This window comes from Macrobrachium rosenbergii, chromosome 10 (genome assembly GCF_040412425.1).
Source record: "Macrobrachium rosenbergii isolate ZJJX-2024 chromosome 10, ASM4041242v1, whole genome shotgun sequence".
NCBI lineage: Eukaryota > Metazoa > Arthropoda > Malacostraca > Decapoda > Palaemonidae > Macrobrachium > Macrobrachium rosenbergii.
Genome location: NC_089750.1, coordinates 6,213,530 through 6,235,753, shown reverse-complemented (window position 1 = coordinate 6,235,753; position 22,224 = coordinate 6,213,530). Strand labels below are relative to the sequence as shown.

Genomic DNA, 22,224 nt, shown 5'->3' with positions numbered 1-22,224 from the left:
CCTATTGAAATTACATATCAACTTTTCACGTAACCCAGGTTTACATCACAATCTTCAACAAAACCTAAGAATGAGACACATCATACTACCTTAACTTCATCAACCACTCTCTGAATGATCAGAACAAGCTTGTCTCGCAACATAGCATAAAACAAACGTGCCATGTCATCCGTCTTAATGAGGTTATCTCTCTCTTGTATCTGAAAGTAAATGCAAAAATTAGAAACAAAGATTCACCTTCATAAGGATTACAATGCTTAAATCTTAAAAAAAAAAGATGACAATGAACAAAAGGCAAGACTTGGACATATAACAGAAGACAACCTACATATTGAACTTAGGGACGATGACCAATGTAAAGGAAAGTTGGTAATGTTTCCAAGAGACAGATGGTTAAAATATGGAACTTTTGTCAAATTATAGGAAAATCCATTAAATAAACTTACTTTCAGTCCCTTCAATTCTTCAATCATTCTTGGTAAATCTGCCTGAGTTAGAAGGTAATAGGGAGCTGTATTCCAAGTGTGCAAAAGAGGAGCTGCTCGAAGATTAATCCAAGAAAGAGCAGCACTTACAACAGCTCCCAGTCTGAGCAAGAGGCCAACCTGTCATTCATGGCAAGTAAATATATACTTTTTTATAATTACAGTATAAATATGAATGGTAAATTCCTAAGTGCTTACTTAAGCTCAAGCACATTAAGTAGAGCAAAATTAGGCCAGAGTTACATTCCTAAAGCAAAACAGAACTTCAAGGAAAGCCTGCTCAAAGTTACACATAGTTCACCAAAACAATTATTAGTGTATGTAAACCTACTTAATATGAAAGGCTGATCAAAATTCTTGGAAAATTTTACCATCAAAGTAGAACATCCATACTCTTAGTTCCCACTAACTCCTTCAAATAAATCCAAATTACTTTATGATTCCATCCATTCCTGGGAATCCTCAAGTGTGACCATATTAAACATCGTTAATGATTCTCCCATTACACCTTCATGATGAATTGTTCCCAACTGTTAAGAACTGATATCCTGGCAAAATCACTGGAACTGCTCAACAAACTCATACTTGTGTACTCCCAGGATTGTATGAAAAACTTAAAAAAAACTACCAGTATGCTATAAATAGGCATAAGGGGACCACTGTACTTCAAAAGAGCCAGTGAAGATCAAGTTGAGGTAAAAAATATTTTATAGCCAAATTATATGAATTTTTGTTGTTCTAAAGGTACACTGATACTGTACTAAGTCTCCTTATATGTATGTTTACAAAGACACCTAAAACTATGCAGGAAACCCTGTTAATGAAAGCATTTCATGTCTCTTTAGCCATTTCTGAAGTACAATAAATATTCTTTCAGCGCAAACTAGAATTGAAATAAAGTACAAAATAAAAATAAGCCATCAGTTATATTGATATATGCATGTCAAATGGCAAAAATTTGCAAGAAGAAATTGTTTAAAGCTGGTTATTAAATGCTCTCATTACAGATATGAAAAACTTCAGGTGCTATGACTTCCCATTATAGTTTTAAAGGAAAAACTGCAAACAAATTCTTCAGCATACCTCATCCCCAACTGGCCAATCTTTGGGTTCTTTTTCAACTTCTGCCCTCTCAATCTCATTTATCTCCCAAACAAGTAACTGTATAACATCTCCAATACCATCACCTGAAAAGCAAGGTTAGAGGAGAAACCATTTCAGCAACATTTTTCTTCAAAGCAGGCAAGCAGAATATGTTGACATTTATCATCTGAAAATAAAATTAAAAGGAAGATTATAAAAATAAAGAACTAAGCCAGCCACACTGATGAATTTATTAAGATTAGCATGATATCAAAAGTAATACATATGTCCTTGTTAGTACTATTATCTATCATCATTCACAAGACAAACATAAGATGGTCAGCTTATTACTATTATAATTATTATAATCATTGTTATTAATCATTTTTAGACTCTCCTATGAAGAATTATTCTTGAATAAGAGATGAAAACTTGAGCGAAAAAAAGTTTAAGAAGCTGGACAACTAGGTAGGAAGAGATTGACCTAGCAGAGGAAAAGTAAAAGACAGAATAACACAGCTGGAAACCAAAAAATACAACAAAGAACTTTCAATACCATCCACAGTGTGCCACACAAGGCCCTCTGTAGGTGGCACCTCCTTGTGGGAAATAACTTGTCTGAAAAAGATCATATTTACAGATAAAGCTTTCTCGAATTCCCTAACTGTTTCAACAGCCTTACAACAGGATTTCTTTAACAATCTTGCTATTACTATTATTATTATCTATAGAAGTAGTAACAGTAGTACAGAAGTAAAGGTAGTAATTTTCATATACAGTAAATACTTAGTGTGAAGAAACCGTGAACAAGTATTGGTTTGCATATTCATTTTTCCCCATTCACAAATCTGAAATACAATAACGAATATAAGGGGTATTACTGAAGCAAAAACAGAAATATAGGAAGGACATGATTATCTTGAATAACCAATATACATATGAAAATAACTGAAAATAATTTAGCAATGTTTATGTGGGTCAGCTAACATAATGATATGAGGCCACTGCAGGGTTAAGGCATGCTTTAGTTTGTAAATTCTATTACAACAAAATAAAATTCTGCTTTATAAAGAACATTCTTTCATGTACTGCCAGTGATTTTATGTAACTTGATTCATGTTCTTTACTCGTAATTAAACCAGGGGTTGGAAAATAAACACAGATCTCACAAACTGAGGTGGTTTATGGATGCAATGAAGTCATGATAGGAGCAGTATGTCAGGAGAGTAGTAACATAATTAAAAGTATAATGATTAATTTTTCTACAGTTTTGTAACCAAGGGAAGGAAAAATATTATATACTCAGGCAAACAAAAATAGTATGGAAAATAAAAATGGTTTTTATATTTCACGGAAGTATACCAATTTGTAATGCAGTGCCCAAGAAATTAATAACTTATATAGAAATTAATCATGATTAACAAACAGGTTAAACACTAAAACTCTGTACTTGTCATTTTGAGATCCCTAGCAAGTGACCACCAATCTTAAATCATATTTAGAGAACAATTAATAAACATACTGTCATTAAAATTTGTAGGTCACATTTTTTCAATTTATGGGTTCTGATATGAAATGAGTTCTCTCCACTGTCTTCTGTCCTGTACATTCCCTGACTGAGTTGCAGTTTGTTTTAGTCTTAATCTATGCCCCTTTTTTTCTATCATTATCTCAACCTTCTCGCTGCTCTTCATCCTGCAACTTTTCTGACCCTTGCTCCTCACCCCTTCCCATCATATGCGCAAACTATCCCAATCTTTGAAATCTCAGTCAATCTGACCATACACTATTTTATTATAGATCTTAATCAAAGTTCAAGAGACTGACTAAACAGTAATCCCTGAAATATTGCTTCTATTCTAAGGAAACTGGGTGATGATGCCTTACCTATTGGAAAACTAAATGGAGTTGTAATCATACAAAACACTAACCTCCAACAGTAGAAAAGTTTCCATCTGGCAATTCACAGGGTATAGGGTTTGAGCGACCATATGAACCTATACCTCTGACCATGTTTCTATCAACAAACGAGGTAGTTGCTAAGTGTCTGCATTCGTCTACAACACTTTCACAGCTTGCATAACAGCATTCTGGTATTAATGCTGGAAGAAATATATAAAGCATCTTTTGTATAAAACTAAAATACATGAAGCATCTTTTGTATAAAACAGAAATTTTCTCTAAATGTAAACAGAAATATACACTGATATCATTTGGCCCCATTAACTAGAACTCTGTATGTACAATGGCCAAACACAACTTCTGGATTCTCATTCTCTGATACTTTTTTGTGACAATTTCTTCATGAAAGGGCAGTTCTGTCATTAATTTCTTATTTTGAAGTGAAATGTTTTCCACACAAAACATATTAGGAAATGAGACAGAAAAGAGTTCAATGTCAGGCCAGTGTATTTATACACACTGGATTTAATATTGCAATATAACAAGTTGCAGTACCAAAACTAAATCAGTAAAAGGACATTTTGTTCCATTTCAAGGGTCATTAGTCAGCATCCTGAAGGATCAATTTCTCTCTGCTCACATGGTGACTACATATCCTCTGATATAGTATAGCATGTGCATTTCTTCTTCCAATTTTATCTGCTTAGTTTTTTACAGTACTTATTTCATGTTTTTCTTAATAACACTTTCCATAGCTCATAGTCTTCTCCTTTATAAGTTAAGTATTTATGATTGCTTTTAATTATATTTTTCCAAGTGGTACACCTGCTGTGAACCTTTATCAAAATTTGGTTCTATTTCTTAGTTAAATGGTTTCACTGTGATTAATATTTATTAAGATAATAGGCTCTGATTTTGCTTAAAAAAATTCATGGACTATGTATAATTCCCATACAGACTGTAAAACTAGATAACAATTTGTATAAACAGCTACTGAAGAACCCTGATACTAATAATTACTGCACATATAACACAAAACAAGACAAAGCATACAAAGGAAAGGAACAAAATACTTCTACTGTAACACTGGAAGACACTTGGACAGAGTACCTTTTGTGTAGTACTGCTTGAAGACACCAAGAGACTCAAAAATCTGGAGAGGTGACAATAAGGCTGGAGGTGGAAAAGGTGGAGGTCTTGCATCTGGAGGTATCCACAATATCAATTCTTCTACAAACTCTGAGCCCTCTCCCCAAACTCTCTCGACATAATAAGTTTCAATTCTGTGTCTGGCAGCCTTGGTTAAACGCATCTCGCCAGATTTACTTTGCTTTACCATTCCCTTCACTGAAAGGGAAATAAACATTTGGCCAACATTTTCAGATAAAAATGCAGAGCTGAAGCAACAAACTGATTATGAAAATTTCAATCTTACACCAACCTCGACTTATCAGATATAACAATATAAGATGCATGCATAATTTGCAAAAGCCTGTATATGGTAATCAAAATGATATGCAAAACTATATATACATTACTTACCTAAAATACCTGTAGTTTTTGTGAACTTTTCTACAAGTAGATTCAGCAACTCTGTATTGGCTCTTATAAGATTATCTACTTTCGAAGAACACACAGGTTTCCTGAGATCTCCTGCTTCATTGGCAGGGAGATAATCTGTTCCAGGAAAGTCTTCCCCGAACTCCATCCTTAGTGCCAAATCTAACTTCTGTTGGTTGAGCTTATTTTCATCCTCCTCCTTAGCTATCGCATCTTCAAATATATCTCCACGAGCCACTCTTGGTATGCTATTATAATTTATTGGTTTCCAGGGTAATAATGTTCCGTTTTCAGATGGCATTTCATATTCTAACATTAATGTGTCTGCTATGCACCTGGTAACTTGTGGCGCTCTTTCTCGACCTATGATCTGAAGGATTTTTGAGGCAGTCATTTGCTTTAAGCATGAAAGAGGAGGAACCAAGTTTTCAGGAACAACTTGTTTGTACATATCACGATTCTCTTCTTCTTCTTCATCTTCATACTCTTCTTCTTCCTCTGGGGAAGGAGGAAGATTTTTCTTCAACTTTATAAGCATTTCATTATAAACTCCAATTGTTTCAAATATGCCAGCATCCTGCAGTGCGTCTGAACTTTCATTGAAATTTCCAGCAATAATCCTCAACTGAGCCCTGATGATGCACTCAACACTATACAGAACAGTATCCCTTTGCACCGTCACCTGAACATGCCTTTCGGATACACGAGCAAACTGAATTTTACAATATTTGATGCTGTTTTTAGAGAGTTCCCTGTATTGCTTTTCCATTTCCAAGAAATTTTCTGCATATTCATTCAAACCCACAATCACTTTCTTAAATGCAACTTCGTGCCTTCCCAGGATTTTTGCTCGAATACCTGCTGTTTTAATTTCACCTCTGAGTTTTGCGTGTTCTGCTCTTATGCCGTGATGAATCCTTCTCAGGGCTTTTACCAGTACTCTAGTCACCTTCTGGAAGTCTGCCCATTCTGTGCAAAACTTCTTGCATTCAGCATTCACATCTTCCATCATCTTTCCCATGAAACTCTACCTTTATCTGAAATTAAAAGTCATTGTAAAGACTACAGATACTCAACTCTGAAAACTGTTCTAATCAAATCAGAACCACTGACATGCTAATAGTAATCCAAAAACAATAAGACAAAAATACCACCTAAAATGCAAAACAAAAAACACATATAAAAGACATTCCAGATATTGTACTATAAACTGCAAAGTGCATTTAATTTCCCACATGAAATGAATTTATACAATCCTGTTCCATCTTAAAGTAAACATCTGTGTTATATAAATACCTGAAGATTCTCTAGTTCCACCTCATTCAGGATTTAGATAAGTATAGCGTTTGGGAACACAATTACTAAAGGCACCAAATGACTTTTCAGGTCATGTTGTTATCATACTCTATTAATATACAGTACAGTAGTTTAACAAGATTCCTGACTCCCATTTCTAGACTGTCAAAGACATGGCTTAAAGATGGGTAAAAAATTTTGACAGCTAGATGGGAAGAGATGAAAAGAACACATGGAAACATCTTTTGCTTAACGTTTATTGACATACTGTATACGTAAAGTTAATGTCTCCGCCTAGTTTCCCCAATATATTTTTGTATATGTTAAACTACATAACACCAGCACATTAGAATTACGACTGTATTTATTGGTGAAAGGCTCTGGTGTACAAGTCATTATAAAAATGGGGTTGGAGTGAGGTAGTGGTTGATCGCATGGTCACCATACACAAACTTGTCTGCATGAATATCCACACAGACAAACCAATCTTACAGGAATCAACAAGACCTCACAATGTTTTAAGATGAGCATCAAAAAAAGAAATAAAAGATCTTCCTCCAAAATTGAAGGTACAGCAAGCAATAAGATTAAGATAGGTAATGGGCTGGGATGGGGTTTCCAAGAGTTAGAAAAGATAAAGTACCAAGATTAACATATACAGTATTCCAATAGCTTCTTTTGAGCTTCTTTCACCATTATTGTTTCTGTTTGAGCAACACAAAACCATGCAATGCAAATAACCATCAAATGAAAATTCACTTTGGCTGGATACCAATGTTTCTCAAAGCTAAAACAAATAACTGTACTATTACGCTACCTGTTATAATATTTATTTCATAGTTTTCTTGGTTATGTATTGGGCAAGATTTTACATATTCATGAAGATGGGAATTCATATTTCTTGCCTTTTTTATTCTCTTCATCTTTAAAGCAACATTTGCATTTTGTAAGAAGCTAGATTAGCTTGACATTTAATTGAAACTAGTCTAACTGAAGGTGTAATGGATGTCAATATATGACGCAGACCTGAAGTTAAATACTAGTCTTGGCAAAAGCATTACCACTGTCTCAGAGGTAATGCCTGTGAAAGGTTAACCTCATTAATGATAAGTAATGTACAGTAAGGTCTAGTAAGAATGACCTAGGGGCTCAGTGTGTACACTACAAGATGTTTCCAAGCTGATGTGATCAACACCCGTACTTATAACTCTATTTACGAACAAAGTGTTAATTTGCGTTTTGGGATAGCCTTACCTACCCTACTACACTAGGCTACCTTAAACTACCTGAGCTAGACGGGCTCCGAGTATCATTAAAATGTTCAGAAATATTACTGGACAATTATTTTAGTGCAATATATTCTGATCGACCTGATAAATACTTTGGTGTGAGGATAAACGTCGTAAAATAACAAAGACACGTTGATGACACATACCGTGCATTCCTGAGCACACAATCTCGTAACCTGTCAAATCGCTCCGGGAACTCGTCGTGATCTTTGTCTTAGTGAACACAGACTTAATTTAGAATAACGCGAGCTCAGTGCAACGTCACTGTGACTGGAATGGCATTATATGAACGGCAAGCAACGAAATTTAAAAGTTATATTTACCTTTCCTTATTTCTAGGTGATATTCTTCGCATCTTGTAAACAAGTGCCTAACATTGTTGACGGCATCAAGGAAGCCAACTCGGTTGCTATGGCAACCGGAATAATTCAGCCTCTTGTACTGAGTCTTTGCGGGCAGTTATAATGTTTCTGAATATAAAATAACCCATTGTTTCTCATTTCTAGCAAGAATGCATTATGCATACGGGGAAAACAACTACTGTATAAATACAAATATTAAAATAACAGGCAACTAGAAAAATTAAAAAGTAAAATGTAATATTTTTCATATTTAAAGCGTTTTAGGCAACAAATATCACGTAAGCAGGATTTGATATATGTACTAAGCATCGTGTAACGTTTCTAAGATAAATTTTCTGAGAAACATTACAGTAAAAACCTCATTTCGTTTCTCACTTTCAGGCAACAATGATATGAATCAAAAAGTGTTCAGAGACAAAAAATACAAAAATTATAGTGTGACCTATTTTCTTATATCTCACCGATATTGATAAGAACGAATAAATTTTAAAATAACGGGCTTGTAATGCATTTTCTGCTACAAATATCACGTGTAATGTTTCTCAAGATAAAATGAGGCATGATTTCTCATTCCTTCCAACAATAATAAAATGATAAAAATACTACTGCACAAAATTAATAATTTTAAACAGGATGTGATGTATGCAAAAAAACATCGAGTGTCCTTGTGCATCGGAATGAATTAGGTTATAATGATTCGCGTCACTCCTTGTTTGACATCATAGAGACAAGTGCCCGGACCCCGCCATCATCAAAGAGACTACGTTCCAGTTGGACTTGGAGACCGTCACACGTATGCAGATTGTCAGTTTAATGAGTGTACGAGAGGGGCCAGCACTGTCTTTCTGGAATTTAAGATCATCCATGTAAGTGTTGAAGTATTTATCAGGTCGATCTGAATTTGATGCATGGAAATAAATGTCTTGTAAGGTTTTTGTGCATTTTGATGCTAGGCCAGGCTAGGTAGCCTAAGTAACTTCGTGAAGGTACAGGTAGCACAGCTTAGGAGGTTAAGGTAGACTGTCCTTAAGCACTTTTACAGACTATTCGAACATTGCATGCGACTAAGGTTGGCAACGGATTCGTCTGTGATTCTGAAAAATTATAATTTTTAATGTCGGGTCTACAATAATTCGCGATTGCTTGTTATTTCTAGATACCTCTGTGAGGTGGTGACTGCACGTTATTATCCTATACGGTAACGGTATCCATCTTGAACTTGAAACCTAGGATCTCTTGATCTCCATTTCATGGTGTTATGATTAATGTGATGCAGTTCTGCTCATGCCCAGTTATGATTCTTTCACACACCTCGTTTGCATAAGACCTCTCCTAACATTTTTCTTACTTATTTTTTTTTCTTGCCTCCTGTTGGTTCCGACATTGATAAAAACTTTTCCATGCCTGTCTGCGCACCCCAGTTTATGAATTACGCAAGAATAAAGAATCCGTCTCCTTTTTCATGGGACTTCTCGGCAGTGTTGTTGTACTTAAAATCTCAGCAGAGGGTAGGCTATCCCTCGCCCCTCCCACCGGTAGTTAACTACCGAACAACCTTCGTGCATCAAGTGCCCCATAGACGTTACGATCGCCGGATCGGGTCGTCTGAACCGGAAGTAAACCTCACTACTGCCTATGGTGTTCTCCTTGGAGGCGGAGTCCATCGGCCTCTCCGACCAGCTCGCAACCTGCCGTTGCCAGGTTCGTGGCTTCCATTTTAGTTCAGGTGGCCGTAAAGTCTACACGTCTATGGCGTGATCTCAAGATTTACTTCAGTTTCAACTAGACGCTGAAAGGATAACATGGTAGCTACGTCGGCAGATGAGTTCTTGGAGGAGTTTATCGAACGTCGTAGGAAAGCGAAACGAGGCTTATGATAAATTAGTTTGAAAATTAAAGGAGAAGGATGCAATATATAAATATGAATATATATATATATATATATATATATATATATATATATATATATATATATATATATATATATATATATATATATATATATATATATATATATATACAGTATATGGTTGGAGGTTGGAGAAAAGAATGAATGATCTCACGCTTATTTATTTAATGAATTGAAACTCTACCCTGGTGACTGGTTTAATTATGCGAGAATGGACGAGCAACACCGACATGTAATTATTATATATGGTCTCCAGTATCACTGTACGAGAGGCTGCTGGCCAGCCCTAGGAGAGCTGTTAATCAGCTCAGTGGTCTGGTTAAACTTAAGATATACTTAACTTCTTTTGGCCACACTTTGCTCGGCGCCACTAGTCGTTCCTTGGGGCATATAATCCCAGAGACACGGTAAGCAGTTAATCAAGATATGCAACCCGAGTTTACAAAAGTAAAAAAGTAACTATGTTGCATACGCAGCATCCTGCAAAGTATATTGGTATATAGTCTAGTATACAGTAGGTCTATGATCCGTTAAAGCAGAATAGGTCCCTAAACCTACGTTTCTGTAGCCAAGTGTGAGTAAAATTTTCAACTTTTTTGTACAAAAATTTTTAATTTATACAAGGAAAATTTAAATATTAATTGTGATAATTGTCTAAATATAAAAATTGTGACGACATGGAAAGCAGCACCTTAGGACTGACAAGCCTTTAGTTGATATCTGCAGCAGTGGTATAAATAATTCAAGGGGGAACACACACACACACACACACACACACACACACACACACACACACACACACACACACACACACACACACACACACACACAGGACAAAGACAGAGAGAGAGTTTGGTGAGTTAAGCGAGAGAGAGAGGGTTTTCTTTTAAAGGGACAATATTTTCAGGACAGTTTGGTGGCGTTAAGCGCTTTTTTTCTTGTCCCGCGTTTTGCTTGACATTCTTTGCTTAAAAATCTTATGCTACAGACAACCGCAAAAATCCATTAGAATATGCATTCCTTCTCCCACTTAAGAATAACGTATACATTAAGAACAGTGCGTGAGTATCCCTTTGTCATATTTTAATATTTTCATACAGTATTCCATGAAAAACTAAACTGAATTTTGCAAATACATAAGGGGAAAATTTTAAGGAAAAATGGTATTGGTAGCCTAAATTTACGAGTCATAAAATCCTTCTCTCTCTCTCTCTCTCTCTCTCTCTCTCTCTCTCTCTCTCTCTCTCTCTCTCTCTCTCTGTGTGTGTGTGTGTGTGTGTGTGTGTGTGAGCCCCCCTATATTATTTATACCACTGCAGCAGATACCAACTGTAAAGGCTTATCAGTTCTAAGGTACTGCTCTCCATGTTTTCGTAATTTTTTATATTTAGACACTGAGCACAATGACATCCTTTAATCTCTGTGTTTAGAAAGAAACTTATTCTGTTGCAGCAAAAACACACATGGCCATAGGACTAGCGGAAGGACAAGACCAACATAATTGTTGTTATTAACTCTTAATAAATAGAAGGACAGATTTTCCTTGGGTGCATGTAATTATTTCTTTAGCAATATTTATCCTGCATTTAAAATAGCTTAAGTAGCAATCTCTTCTTTTATCTTAGCAGTTATTTCCTCTAATCTATTTCGATTTTTATCTTGTTCAACTTGGGCTCAAATTGTCTCAATATTTCATCAGTTTTTTAATAGAGTTGTGACTGCTTGCGCCTACTTCCCCTCCCCCCGCCCCCCCTTTTTTTTTGTCAAGACTTTCGATTACCGCGGGACAAATCTTATCAACAAATAATGTGATTTCCGTGTTAATATTACGGTAGACTGACGCCAGTTTGCAAGAACGAATCAGATCAGTCAATCAGTCAATCATTATTCGAGTTGGCTAACTTTACAAGCCAATGGCATTATATGACCTTTGCACGACTCAGGACCCTGATACAACTGAAGGGAAGATCGCCATGGTCGTACCCATGGTTCCTGAATAACGTCAAACCCTCCTTTCCTCCCTTGTAAACCAAACCTTATTTTTTTCTTGACCTTGACCTTTCACCTGCTGGGTAAGGGACGCGCGCCCTCACAAAATGTTCGTTGTTTCGTTATCTTCTGATCTTTCGTGATCTCACGCAAATATTTTATTTTCTTTGATCCAGTTCGGTGAGTTTCCTACGTTTGTAAGGGCGTAGGATCCATGATGCCCTTGGTGTGGTTATAGGATTACAGGTGGTGATTGTTCTTACAGGATTATAGATGGTGATTGTTCTTACAGGTTTACAGGTGATGATTGTTCTTATAGGATCACAGGTGATGATTTTCATATAGGATTACAGATGATGATTGTTCTTACAGGATTATAGATGGTGATTGTTCTTACAGGTTTGCAGGTGATGATTGTTCTTATAGGATTACAGATGATGATTGTTCTTACAGGATTACAGATGATGATTGTTCTTACAGGATTACAGATGATGATTGTTCTTACAGGATTACAGATGATGATTGTTCTTAAAGGATCACAGGTGATGATTGTCATATAGGATTACAGATGATGATTGTTCTTACAGGATTACAGATGATGATTATTCTTACAGGATTACAGATGATGATTGTTCTTACAGGTTTACAGGTGATGATTGTTCTTATAGGATCACAGATGATGATTGTCATATAGGATTACAGATGATGACTGTTCTTGTAGGATTACAGATGATGATTGTTCTTATAGGATTATAGATGATGATTGTTCTTACAGGTGATGATTGTCCTTATAGGATCACAGGTGATGATTGTTCTTACAGGATTACAGATGATGATTGTTATTATAGGATTAGAGATGATGAATGGTCATATAGGATCACAGGTGATGATTGTTTTTTCAGGATTATAGGTGATGAATGTTCTTACCGGGTTACAGGTGATGACTGTTCTTATAAGATTACAGATGATGATTGTTCTTTGTGGTGGAAGGATTAAATGTCCTGGAAAATGCATTTAGAAGGTTTTCTGCATTCATATTGATACAAATGCAGTCTCTTGAGAATGCATCAATTAGCAGGGACTGAGGCTTGGTTACGTATATTCGTCTCCCTCTCCACCGTGAAAAAAGTTCTTCATTGGAAGGGTGGGTAGAGCTCTCGGCTAGCACGCTGTTGGCCCAGCGTTCAACTCTCCGACCGGCCAATGAAGAATTAGAGGAATTTATTTCTGGTGATAGAAATTCCTTTCTCGTCATAATGTGGTTCGGATTCCACAATAAGCTGTAGGTCCCGTTGCTAGGTAACTAGTTGGTTCTTAGCCACGTAAAATAAATCTAATCAGCTGTTAATCAGCTCAGTGGTCTGGGTAAACTAACATATACTTAATTTTTTCCACCGTGAAAAGGAGTATTCGCTTTATATCATTTTCTGTAAACTGGCTAGCTCAGTATTTGTGCTATATAATTTTGCATAAATTAGTTAGTTTAAGCAGTATTTGCCTCATTTAGTTTTCAATAGATTAGACAGTTTAAGTGGTATCTGCTTTATATAGTTTTGCATAGGTTAAAGAGTATACCTTTTCATATCCGTCATCGAAATGAATTGAAATCCCCAGTAATTACGTCAAATGTTACGCCAATCCCAAAGTCATCTTGTGAATTTGGCTTTATTCGGAAAAGGAAGCGGAATGGTAGAAACACTCAAACAAGATTATTGAAGCGAAAAAATTGCATATGATTCAGCCATTCATGGTAATCATCTTTGGCAGAGGCCAAAAGGTACCTTTTAGGCAGGCTGAGTTTATATATATATATATATATATATATATATATATATATATATATATATATATATATATATATATATATATAAATAAATATATATATATATATATATATAAATAAATATATATATATATATATATATATAAATAAATATATATATATATATATATATATATATATATATATATATATATATATATATATATATATATATATATATATGTATATAGATATATACAGGGTGTTTTGAAATTAGAGCTGCCCCCCCCCGTCTACAGCATAAACTAAAATTGATATGGACAAAAAGAAAAGTAATTCAGAACAGGTATTTATTTAAGTTTCTCTCTGAATATTTAATATTTTCTGTGGCCTCCATCTGCCTGTACCAGAGCCTGCATTCTTGAGGGGTATGATTTCAGGCAAGTTGCAAAAAAGCTGAGACTCAAACTCCATTTCCCTGAGCACTTCGGTCACCTCTCTCCGCAGTTTGTCGAGGCTTGGTATACCATCATAGTTCACTGTGCTCGCTTCAACACGATTCTTTAAGATACTGATAATGTTTTCACACACATTAAAGTCAGGGGTGCTACCTGGAAATTCACTTGACAAGAAGAAATCGATACCACTGTTTCGAAGCAGCTCCTGTGTCTGAAGAGCCTTGAAACATGGTGCCTTATCATGCAAAAATGTGACTTCTTCAACAGATAACACATTTTCAGGATCTTTGAGGAAAGGAAATACTCCACCAGTAAGCACAGTTTCCTGAAGTGTTCGCCATTCCATGACTCCTTTTTCTTTGATGATCCACATTAACTGTTTGGCTGTGAAACAGTGGAAAATTCCCAAACATTCAGGAAATTTCACAACTTGGCAATAGCGCACATCATCGCTAATATCATCCAACTTTGCTGCCCAAATGATGTAATTTTTATGATTTGGCTTCCTGACAGTGTAAATGAAGAATTCATCTGATGCGGCAACATGGAGAAAGTCAGCTTCATCCCAATCTTTAAGAAATGAACCACAAAACCATGCACGGTCTTCTCGCTGTTGCTGAGTGATGTTGGGCTTGCTGATAACATGAAATGGCTTGATACCAGATTTTTTCAACTCACGATATACAGCACTATAACTTCTCTTCTTTCCCCTTTTTGTTTCTAGTTCAAGCACCAATTTATGTAAAGACTTTCTTGGTCTATCCACTGCCTCAGCTATGATGTCTTTTGACTCCTGAGAAAGGGCTTCAGGCCTTCCAAGATTCTCACACTTTTCGCGATGACAGTCATGAATTTTTGTTCCAGTTTCTTTTAACAAAGGATTCATCTCTTTTAATGTATTTAGCTATCCAGAAATGTGAAATGAATGATGCGCCAGCATCCCTGGCCTAACTGAAGTTTATAGCCTGGATTCGGTCAATCCATCTGATTTCCTCTGAGTTGTTAGCCATGGCTGTATCTAACTCTGTCACTCAGTGTGAAAATACAAGAGATGTAAAATGAAAAATAGCTTAATAGAAACTTAAAATAATGTACTTGGAGATAGGCTACAGCTGAAAACTTCATAACTTTCCATTTGTTCTGCATAGGGGGTCCCCTAATTTCAGAAACACCCAGTTTATATATATATATATATATATATATATATATATATATATATATATATATATATATATATATACACACACATATACACATATATATATATATATATATATATATATATTATATATATATAAATATATATATATATATATATATATATACATATAAATATATATATATATATATATATATGTATATATATATATGTAATTGACAGATGATGAGGATTATAAAAGAACAGATGTACCTGGGATCCAGCACAGTTGAAGAATTAGTGGACCTGCCAAAACAAGGGTAAATATTTGAGAGGTTTTACAAAAGATTAGGCCCAACAGCTCGGAAGCAGGGAAGAGTCAATGAACAGATTATACATGGAAAGAGACTGACCACCAAAAATGACCTTGGAAATAATAAGCTGATTACCTATGTCTATAAATGTACAACAACTCAGTGTATTCTCGTTTTGGTAAACGATAAAAATTTTTACAAAGTGAGCATTTAAAAAAAATGTAATGAACATACGAATACATAGGAAATATATAAAAGGTAACTGCTTATTAATTAAGTCAGTGATTTTATCTTTAAGGTTATTCTTGAACATTTTACTAATAGAGTGGCCCAAATAATACATGCCAGGCTAAGGAACAAGTGAAATCTTTTAGAATCTGCTATTATACAGCTGTCCATCTGCTGGCCTCAGACACAGTTCCAGGCTTCTCTTTGCGCTTCTATCTCCAGGGCCAGTGGTGCATGAGGCAGGTAGTGTGAACATGGGCAGAGTTTGGAAGAGACTTGCCATGGATGTTACACATTATAGGTGTGTACCCTATTTATCAATAACTGACTGTGGTCCTAGCAGATTTGCAGTGTGGAGAGGTGCCATAGATGTTACACATTATAGGAGTGTACCCTGTTTATCAATAATTGCCTGTGGTCCTAGCAGATTTGCAGTGTGGAGACATCTGAAGAGAGAGTGCAGAGGAAGTAGCTGATATATTGAATATGATTTTTCTGGAACAGGGTCCTGTAGATGAGATTCTTATGGATAACAGTACAGTGCTCAGATCAGAAGTCCTAAAGATGGTGTTGGATGGATGGAATATTCAGAGACATTTTCGCGCCACCTATCGAGCAAGTGGGAATGGTACTGTGGAGAGGCAACACAGAACTCTCAAAACTATCCCTGAGAGGGGAGGCATAAGTCCATTAGAAGCAGTGTTCTGGGATAATATGAAACCCAGGAAAGGCTTAGGTAGGAGTAGTGTTCCTCAAAGGGTTATCTACAAATATGAGTGGAGACACCTGGCGAAAGTGCCAGTTACTGTTACTGAGGACGTTGCTCCTGTTCAGGTGGGTGAAGTGTGGGTCTAGTCTCCCCAGCGTGCTGCGCTACTCAGTGGAAGAAGAGGGACCGCAACTGGAGTTAATTCTAAAAATGTGTCTGGATGGTATGCCACGTCATGTGTTAGACTTGCGTGTAACAGCTGCCGAGTTCCTCAGGGGAGTCTACTGAGGAGGAGGTGAATGAAGAGAGGGATGGTGATAACAAGAGATATTCCAGGAGGTAAAGGCGTGCTCCTGCCTGGATGAGGGACTATGAATTGGAGTGCCTGGAGGAGGAACTCTGAATTCGAGTAGATATCTGCTAATAGTACTGTACGTAGATTGTTATTGTTGTCTGCTTGTTTTTGTGTTTCGTTTGATGTTGCAGTTGTTTCACTGTAATGAGTAAGGAATATTTTTGTTTTTAGTTTTTGATCTTAAAATCATGGGGGCATGTGGTCTTGGGGGATGGGATTACTTGGCCTACTTTTCAAGGTCTTGATCTGTTTCTATGCCAAAATGTAAATGAACGAATGAAATAACTAAAAAATGCTGATGTCAGCAACTCCCTCTAACCAGTTATTTCTCTGTGGTGTTGTTTGGGGACATTTGTAGCATGCAATAATTCCCTAAGGGTACCGAATTCTTCTCTGGTGATGGAACCAGTTTTTAAAAAGGTGAAGTTTGGAAGCACTTAGATATTTCCACCTTTTGTGGTTGTATTTACTTATGTACAAGTATTTGAAGAAAAAAAGTACTTTGAATTAAGAGTGAACACTCTGTAGTGTTCTCGTTTTCATTGATTAATGGTGTAATGAAATTTATAGCAGCCTTATTGTGTACGATACAGTGACTGGAGTTATAGCATGATTTCTGATGTGTTAAATTATTGTAGTATTGAATAATACTATGATAGAATGCTATCAAGTTGGCAGATCTGATTCTCGTTTTTTTCAGTTTTCTGTAAAAGAAAACTATTGTGCTGGGTTTGTTCGTCCACACTCTTTCTGTCCACCCTCAAATCATAAAAACTACTGAGGCTAGAGGGCTGCAGATTGGTATGTTGATCATCCACCCTCCAATAATCAGACATACCAAATTGCAACCCTCTAGCCTCAGTAGTTTTAATTTTATTGACGGTTAAAGTTAGCCAAGGATCGTGCATTTGGTAGTGCTTTCCGGAGGCATGCGACGCACCCTCACTCTACCACATCTGGGGAGCAACTGAAGCGCTACCGGTCACAGCTAATAGTTTTATACAATATTATACGTTATACAGAAAACTGGATTGTGCAGGAGAGACTTTGGCGCATTTTTTACTTGTTTTAATTCCTTTCTCTTTTTGACAAATTGCAGGCAACAAGTATACAGTGAGTGCTTTCAAATTCCCTCATGTAAGCCTACAGGCAAATTTATTTGGAGCAGTGTCAGGAACTAATAATTTGTTGTTTAAGTAAGGAAAATGTTTGCATGGTCAGTCTGACTCGGGTATAGGATAGATAAAACCCATTTTACAGGTTTTCTTGGCTATGAGTAATTTTACAATAAAATAGATTTTTGTTACAACACATGCCATATAAGGAAAAATTCTTCTTTATTTGACATGAAGCATAAGATATTCTATGAACTTTTTGGGTCAAGTAGCCTAAATGTCACATAGGTTTGTAATACTTTATTGAGCAGGTAAAAATAAAGGACCAAAGCGAAAATAAGATAAAACAGTGCTTTAATATTAAAATACTTCAAATAATATGAGATAACATGACAAAATGATAAATAACACAGAAAGACAAAAATGCCTTTTGGATCTCAGGACAAGTTATTATTAGTCTCAAGGCATTTTTTTAAAAATAGCTGTAATAAAAGATGCTTGAAATCGTCAGTGTATCTGTAAAAGTGGGACCATCACTGGAAAATGGGGCTGGTATGGAAGTGGTAGTTTGTCCTACAGTGGAGGTTGGGCCAGTAGGGGAGGTCCACGCTGGTGTGAAAGTTTGTCCTACTGGTGAGGTTGGACCAGCAGTGGAGGTCGGGACTGGTCTGGAATTTTGTCCGAAATGGAGGCTGGACCAGCAGGGAAATTTGTCCTGGTAGAGGTTGGGTTGGCATTGGAAGTAGGGGCTGCAGTTTGTCCTCCAGGAAGTTGGGGCTAGTGTGGAGTTTGTCCTTCAGTGGAAGTTAGCTGGTGAATTTATCCTTCAGGTGGAAGTTGGGGTTGGTATGGTTTGTCCTTCAGTAGTTGGGGCTGGTGTGGAAGTTTGTCCTTCAGTGGTGCTGGGGCTGGTGTGGAAATTTGTCCTTCAGTGGAAGCACAGGTGGAAGTTTGTCCTTCAGTGGAAGTTAGCCAGGAAATTTGTCCTTCAGTGAAGCTGGGGCTGGTGTGACGTTTGTCCTTCAGAGGAAGTTAGCTGGTGGACGTTTGTCCTTTAGTGGAAGTTGAGGCTGGTGTGGAAGTTTGTCCCTTCAGTGGAGGTTAAAGGTGTGAAAGTTAGCTGGTGGGTTGCTGGTGTGGAAGTTTGTCCTTCAGTGGAAGGCGCTGGTGTAGTTTGTCCTTCAGTGGAAGTTGGGGCTGGTGTGGAAGTTTGTCCTTCAGTGGAAGCAATGGTGTGGAAGTTTGTCCTCAGGGAAGTTGGGGCTGGTGTGAAATTTATCCCTTCAGGTGAAGTTGGGGCTGGTGTGGACATTTATCCTTCAGTGGAAGCAAATAGTGCGGGAAGTTTGTCCTTCAGTGGAAGTTAGCTGGTGTGGAAGTTTGCTCTTCAGTGGAAGAAGGTGTGGGAAGTTTGTCCTTCAGTGGAAGTTGAGGCTGGTGTGGAAGTTTGTCCTTCAGTGGAAGTTGGGGCTGGTGTGAAATTTCTCCTTCAGTGGAAGTTAGTTGGGTTTTAAGTTTGTCAGTGGAAGTTGGGCCAGGAAATTTGTCCTTCAGTAAAGTTGGGGTGGGTGTGAAGTTTGTCCTTCAGTGGAAGTTGGGGCTGGTGTGGAAGTTTGTCCTTCAGTGGAAGTTGGGGCTGGTGTGGAAGTTTGTCCTTCAGTGAAAGTTAAATGTGTGGAAGTTTGTCCTTCAGTGGTAGTTGGGGTTGGTATGGAAGTTTGTCCTCCAGTGAAGTTGGGGCTGGTGGAAGTTTGTCCTTCAGTGAAGTTGGGGCTGGTGGAAGTTTCAGAATCCAGTGGAAGGTGCTGCGTAGTAGCTTGTCTCCAGTGGAAGCTGGGCTGCGGGAATCTTGTCCTCAGTGGAAGTTGGGGCAGTGGTGCTGGGGCTGGTGTAGTAGTTTGTTCCTCCAGTGAAGCTGGGCTGGTGTGGGGACCCTGTCCAGTGGAAGCTGGGGCTGGTGTAGAAGTTTGTCCCCAGTGAAGTTAGCTGGTGGAAGTTTGTCCTTCTGGAAGTTTAGCCAGCAGGAGGCCGTGGCTGGTGTGGAAGTAGGTCCTGCAGTGGAGGTTGGGGATGGTGTAGGAGTTTGTCCTGCAGTGGGGGTTGGACCAGCAGTGGAGGTTGGGGATAGTGTGGGAGTTTGTCCTGCAGTGGGGGTAGGACCAGCAGTGGAGATTGGGGATGGTGTGGGAGTTCGTCCTGCAGTGGGGGTTGGACCAGCAGTGGAGGTTGGGGATGGTGTGGGAGTTTGTACTGCAGTGGGGGTTGGGGATGGAGTGGGAGTTTGTCCTGAAGTGGTGGTTGACCAGCAGGAAGTTGGGGATGGTGTGGGAAGCTATCCCCAGGTGGTGGTTGGACCACAGTGAAGGTTGGGGATGGTGTGGAGTTTGTCCTGCAGTGGAGTTGGGGAGGAGTGGAGTTTGTCCTGAAATGAAGCTGGACCAGCAGTGGAGGTTGGGATGGTGGGAGTTTCTCCTGCAGGGAGTTGGGGAGGGAGTGGGAGTTTGTCCTGAAGTGGGGGTTGGACCAGCAGCGGAGGTTGGGGAGGGAGTGGGAGTTTGTCCTGAAGTGGGGGTTGGACCAGTAGTAGAGGTTGGGGATGGTGTGGGAGTTTATCCTGCAGTGGGAGTTGGGGAGGAGTGGAGTTTGGTCCTGAAGGGTGGCTGAATTCAGTAGTGGAGGTTGGGGATGGTGTGGGAGTTTGTCTTGCAGTGGGGTTGTGGGATGGAGTGAGTTTGTCCTGAAGTGTGTTGGACCAGCAGTGGAGGTTGGGGAGGTGTGGGGAGCTTGTCCTGCAGGAGGGGTTGGGGATGGAATGGGAGTTTGTCCTGAAGTGGGGGTTGGACCAGCAGGGGAGGTTGAGGATGGTGTGGGAGTTTGTCCTGTAGTAGGGGTTGGGGATGGAGTGGGAGTTTGTCCTGAAGTGGCAGTTGGACCAGCAATGGAGGTTGGGGATGGTGTGGGAGTTTGTCCTGCAGTGGGAGTTGGGAGGGGAGGGAGTTTGTCCTGAAGTGGTGGTTGGAATTGCAGTGGAGGTTGGGGATGTGAGTTTGTCTGCAGTGGGGGTTGGGGATGGAGGAGTTTTGTCCTGAAGTGGGTGTTGGACCAGCAGGAGGTTGGGGGATGGTGTGGGAGTTTATCCTGGGTAGCAGGAGGGTTGGGGATGGAATGGAGTTTATCCTGAAGTGGGGTTGGACCAGGGGGGAGGTTGAGGGGATGGTGGGAGTTTGTCCTGTAGTAGGGTTGGGGATGGAGTGAGTTTGTCCTGAAGTGGCAGTTGACCAGCAAATGGAGGTTGGCAGACAGTGGAAAGTTTGTCCTGCAGTGGGGTTGGGGATGGAGCTGGAGTTTGTCCTGAAGTGTGGGTTGCAATCAGTTTGTCCTGAAGTAGGGGTTAGACTAGCAGGAAGTTGAGGGTGGTGTGGGAGTTTGTCCTGCAGGGAGTTGGGGATGGAGTGGGAGTTTGTCCTGAAGTGGGGTTGACCAGCAGTGGAGGTTGGGGATGGTTTGTCTGCAGTGGAGGTCGGGGATGGTGCGGAGTTTGTCCTGCATGGAGGTTGGATCAGCAGTGGAGGTTGGGGATGAAAAGGGAGTTTGTCCTGCAGTGGAGGTTGACCAGCAGTGGAGGTTGGGGATGCGGGGAGTTTGTCCTGCAGTGAGGGGTTGGACCAGCAGTGGAGGGTTGGGGATGGTGCGTGAGTTTGTCCTGCAGTGGAGTTTGGACCAGCAGTGGAGGTTGGGATGGTGTGAGTTTGTCCTGCAGTGGAGGTTGGGGATGCAGCGGGAGTTTGTCCTGCAGTTGAGGTTAGAATGAAAGCGGAGTTTGTTCTACAGTGGAGGTTGGGCCTGTGTTGAGGTTGGGAATGGTGCGGAGTTTGTCCTGCAGTGAGGTTAAATACAGGAGGTTAAGGATATTATGAGTTTGGTCCTGCAGTGGAGGTTGGGGATGGTGGTGGGAGTTTGTCCTGCAGGAGGGTAGGACCAGCAGTGGAGGTTGGGATGTTGGTGGAGTTTGTCCTGGTGTGAGGTCGGGGATGGTGCGGGAGTTTGTCCCGGCAGGAGGTTGGACCACAGTGGAGGTTGGGGATGGCGTGCAGGAGTTTGTCCTGCAGTGGAGGCTGGGACCAGCAGGAGAAGGTTGGGGATGGTGTGTGGCTGTCCTGCAGTGGAGGTTGGGGCGAGCGGAGTTTGTCCTGCAGTGAGATCGGGATGGTGGCGGGAGTTTGTCCTGGCAGTGGAGGTTGGGCCTGCAGTTGAGGTTGGGGATGGTGCG

At 39.0% G+C, this 22,224-nt stretch overlaps 1 protein-coding gene and 1 long non-coding RNA gene across 5 annotated transcripts in view; one reads left to right on the top strand and one right to left on the bottom strand.

Moving 5' to 3' along the window:
* LOC136842457 (uncharacterized) overlaps positions 1-8,053 on the bottom strand; it is a 30,163-nt gene extending 22,110 nt beyond the window's left edge. For 2 of the 3 annotated variants that reach the window (XM_067109813.1, XM_067109812.1), the window contains exons 1-7: positions 7,939-8,053; positions 5,013-6,067; positions 4,581-4,817; positions 3,500-3,670; positions 1,569-1,672; positions 447-605; positions 90-200 (exon numbers count right to left, since the gene is read on the bottom strand). In XM_067109813.1, the coding sequence (XP_066965914.1) occupies positions 90-200; positions 447-605; positions 1,569-1,672; positions 3,500-3,670; positions 4,581-4,817; positions 5,013-6,051 (1,821 nt within the window). In that variant the 5' untranslated portion in view covers positions 6,052-6,067; positions 7,939-8,053. The remainder of the gene's footprint in view (positions 1-89; positions 201-446; positions 606-1,568; positions 1,673-3,499; positions 3,671-4,580; positions 4,818-5,012; positions 6,068-7,938) is intronic. The other variant, XM_067109814.1, reaches the window with a different exon arrangement.
* Positions 8,054-8,638: 585 nt separating this feature from the next.
* The window catches only part of LOC136842455 (uncharacterized), a 70,369-nt gene continuing 56,783 nt past the window's right edge, over positions 8,639-22,224 (top strand). The window contains exon 1 of one of the 2 annotated variants that reach the window (XR_010854222.1): positions 8,639-8,843. This is a non-coding gene — a long non-coding RNA (uncharacterized lncRNA). The remainder of the gene's footprint in view (positions 8,844-22,224) is intronic. The other variant, XR_010854223.1, reaches the window with a different exon arrangement.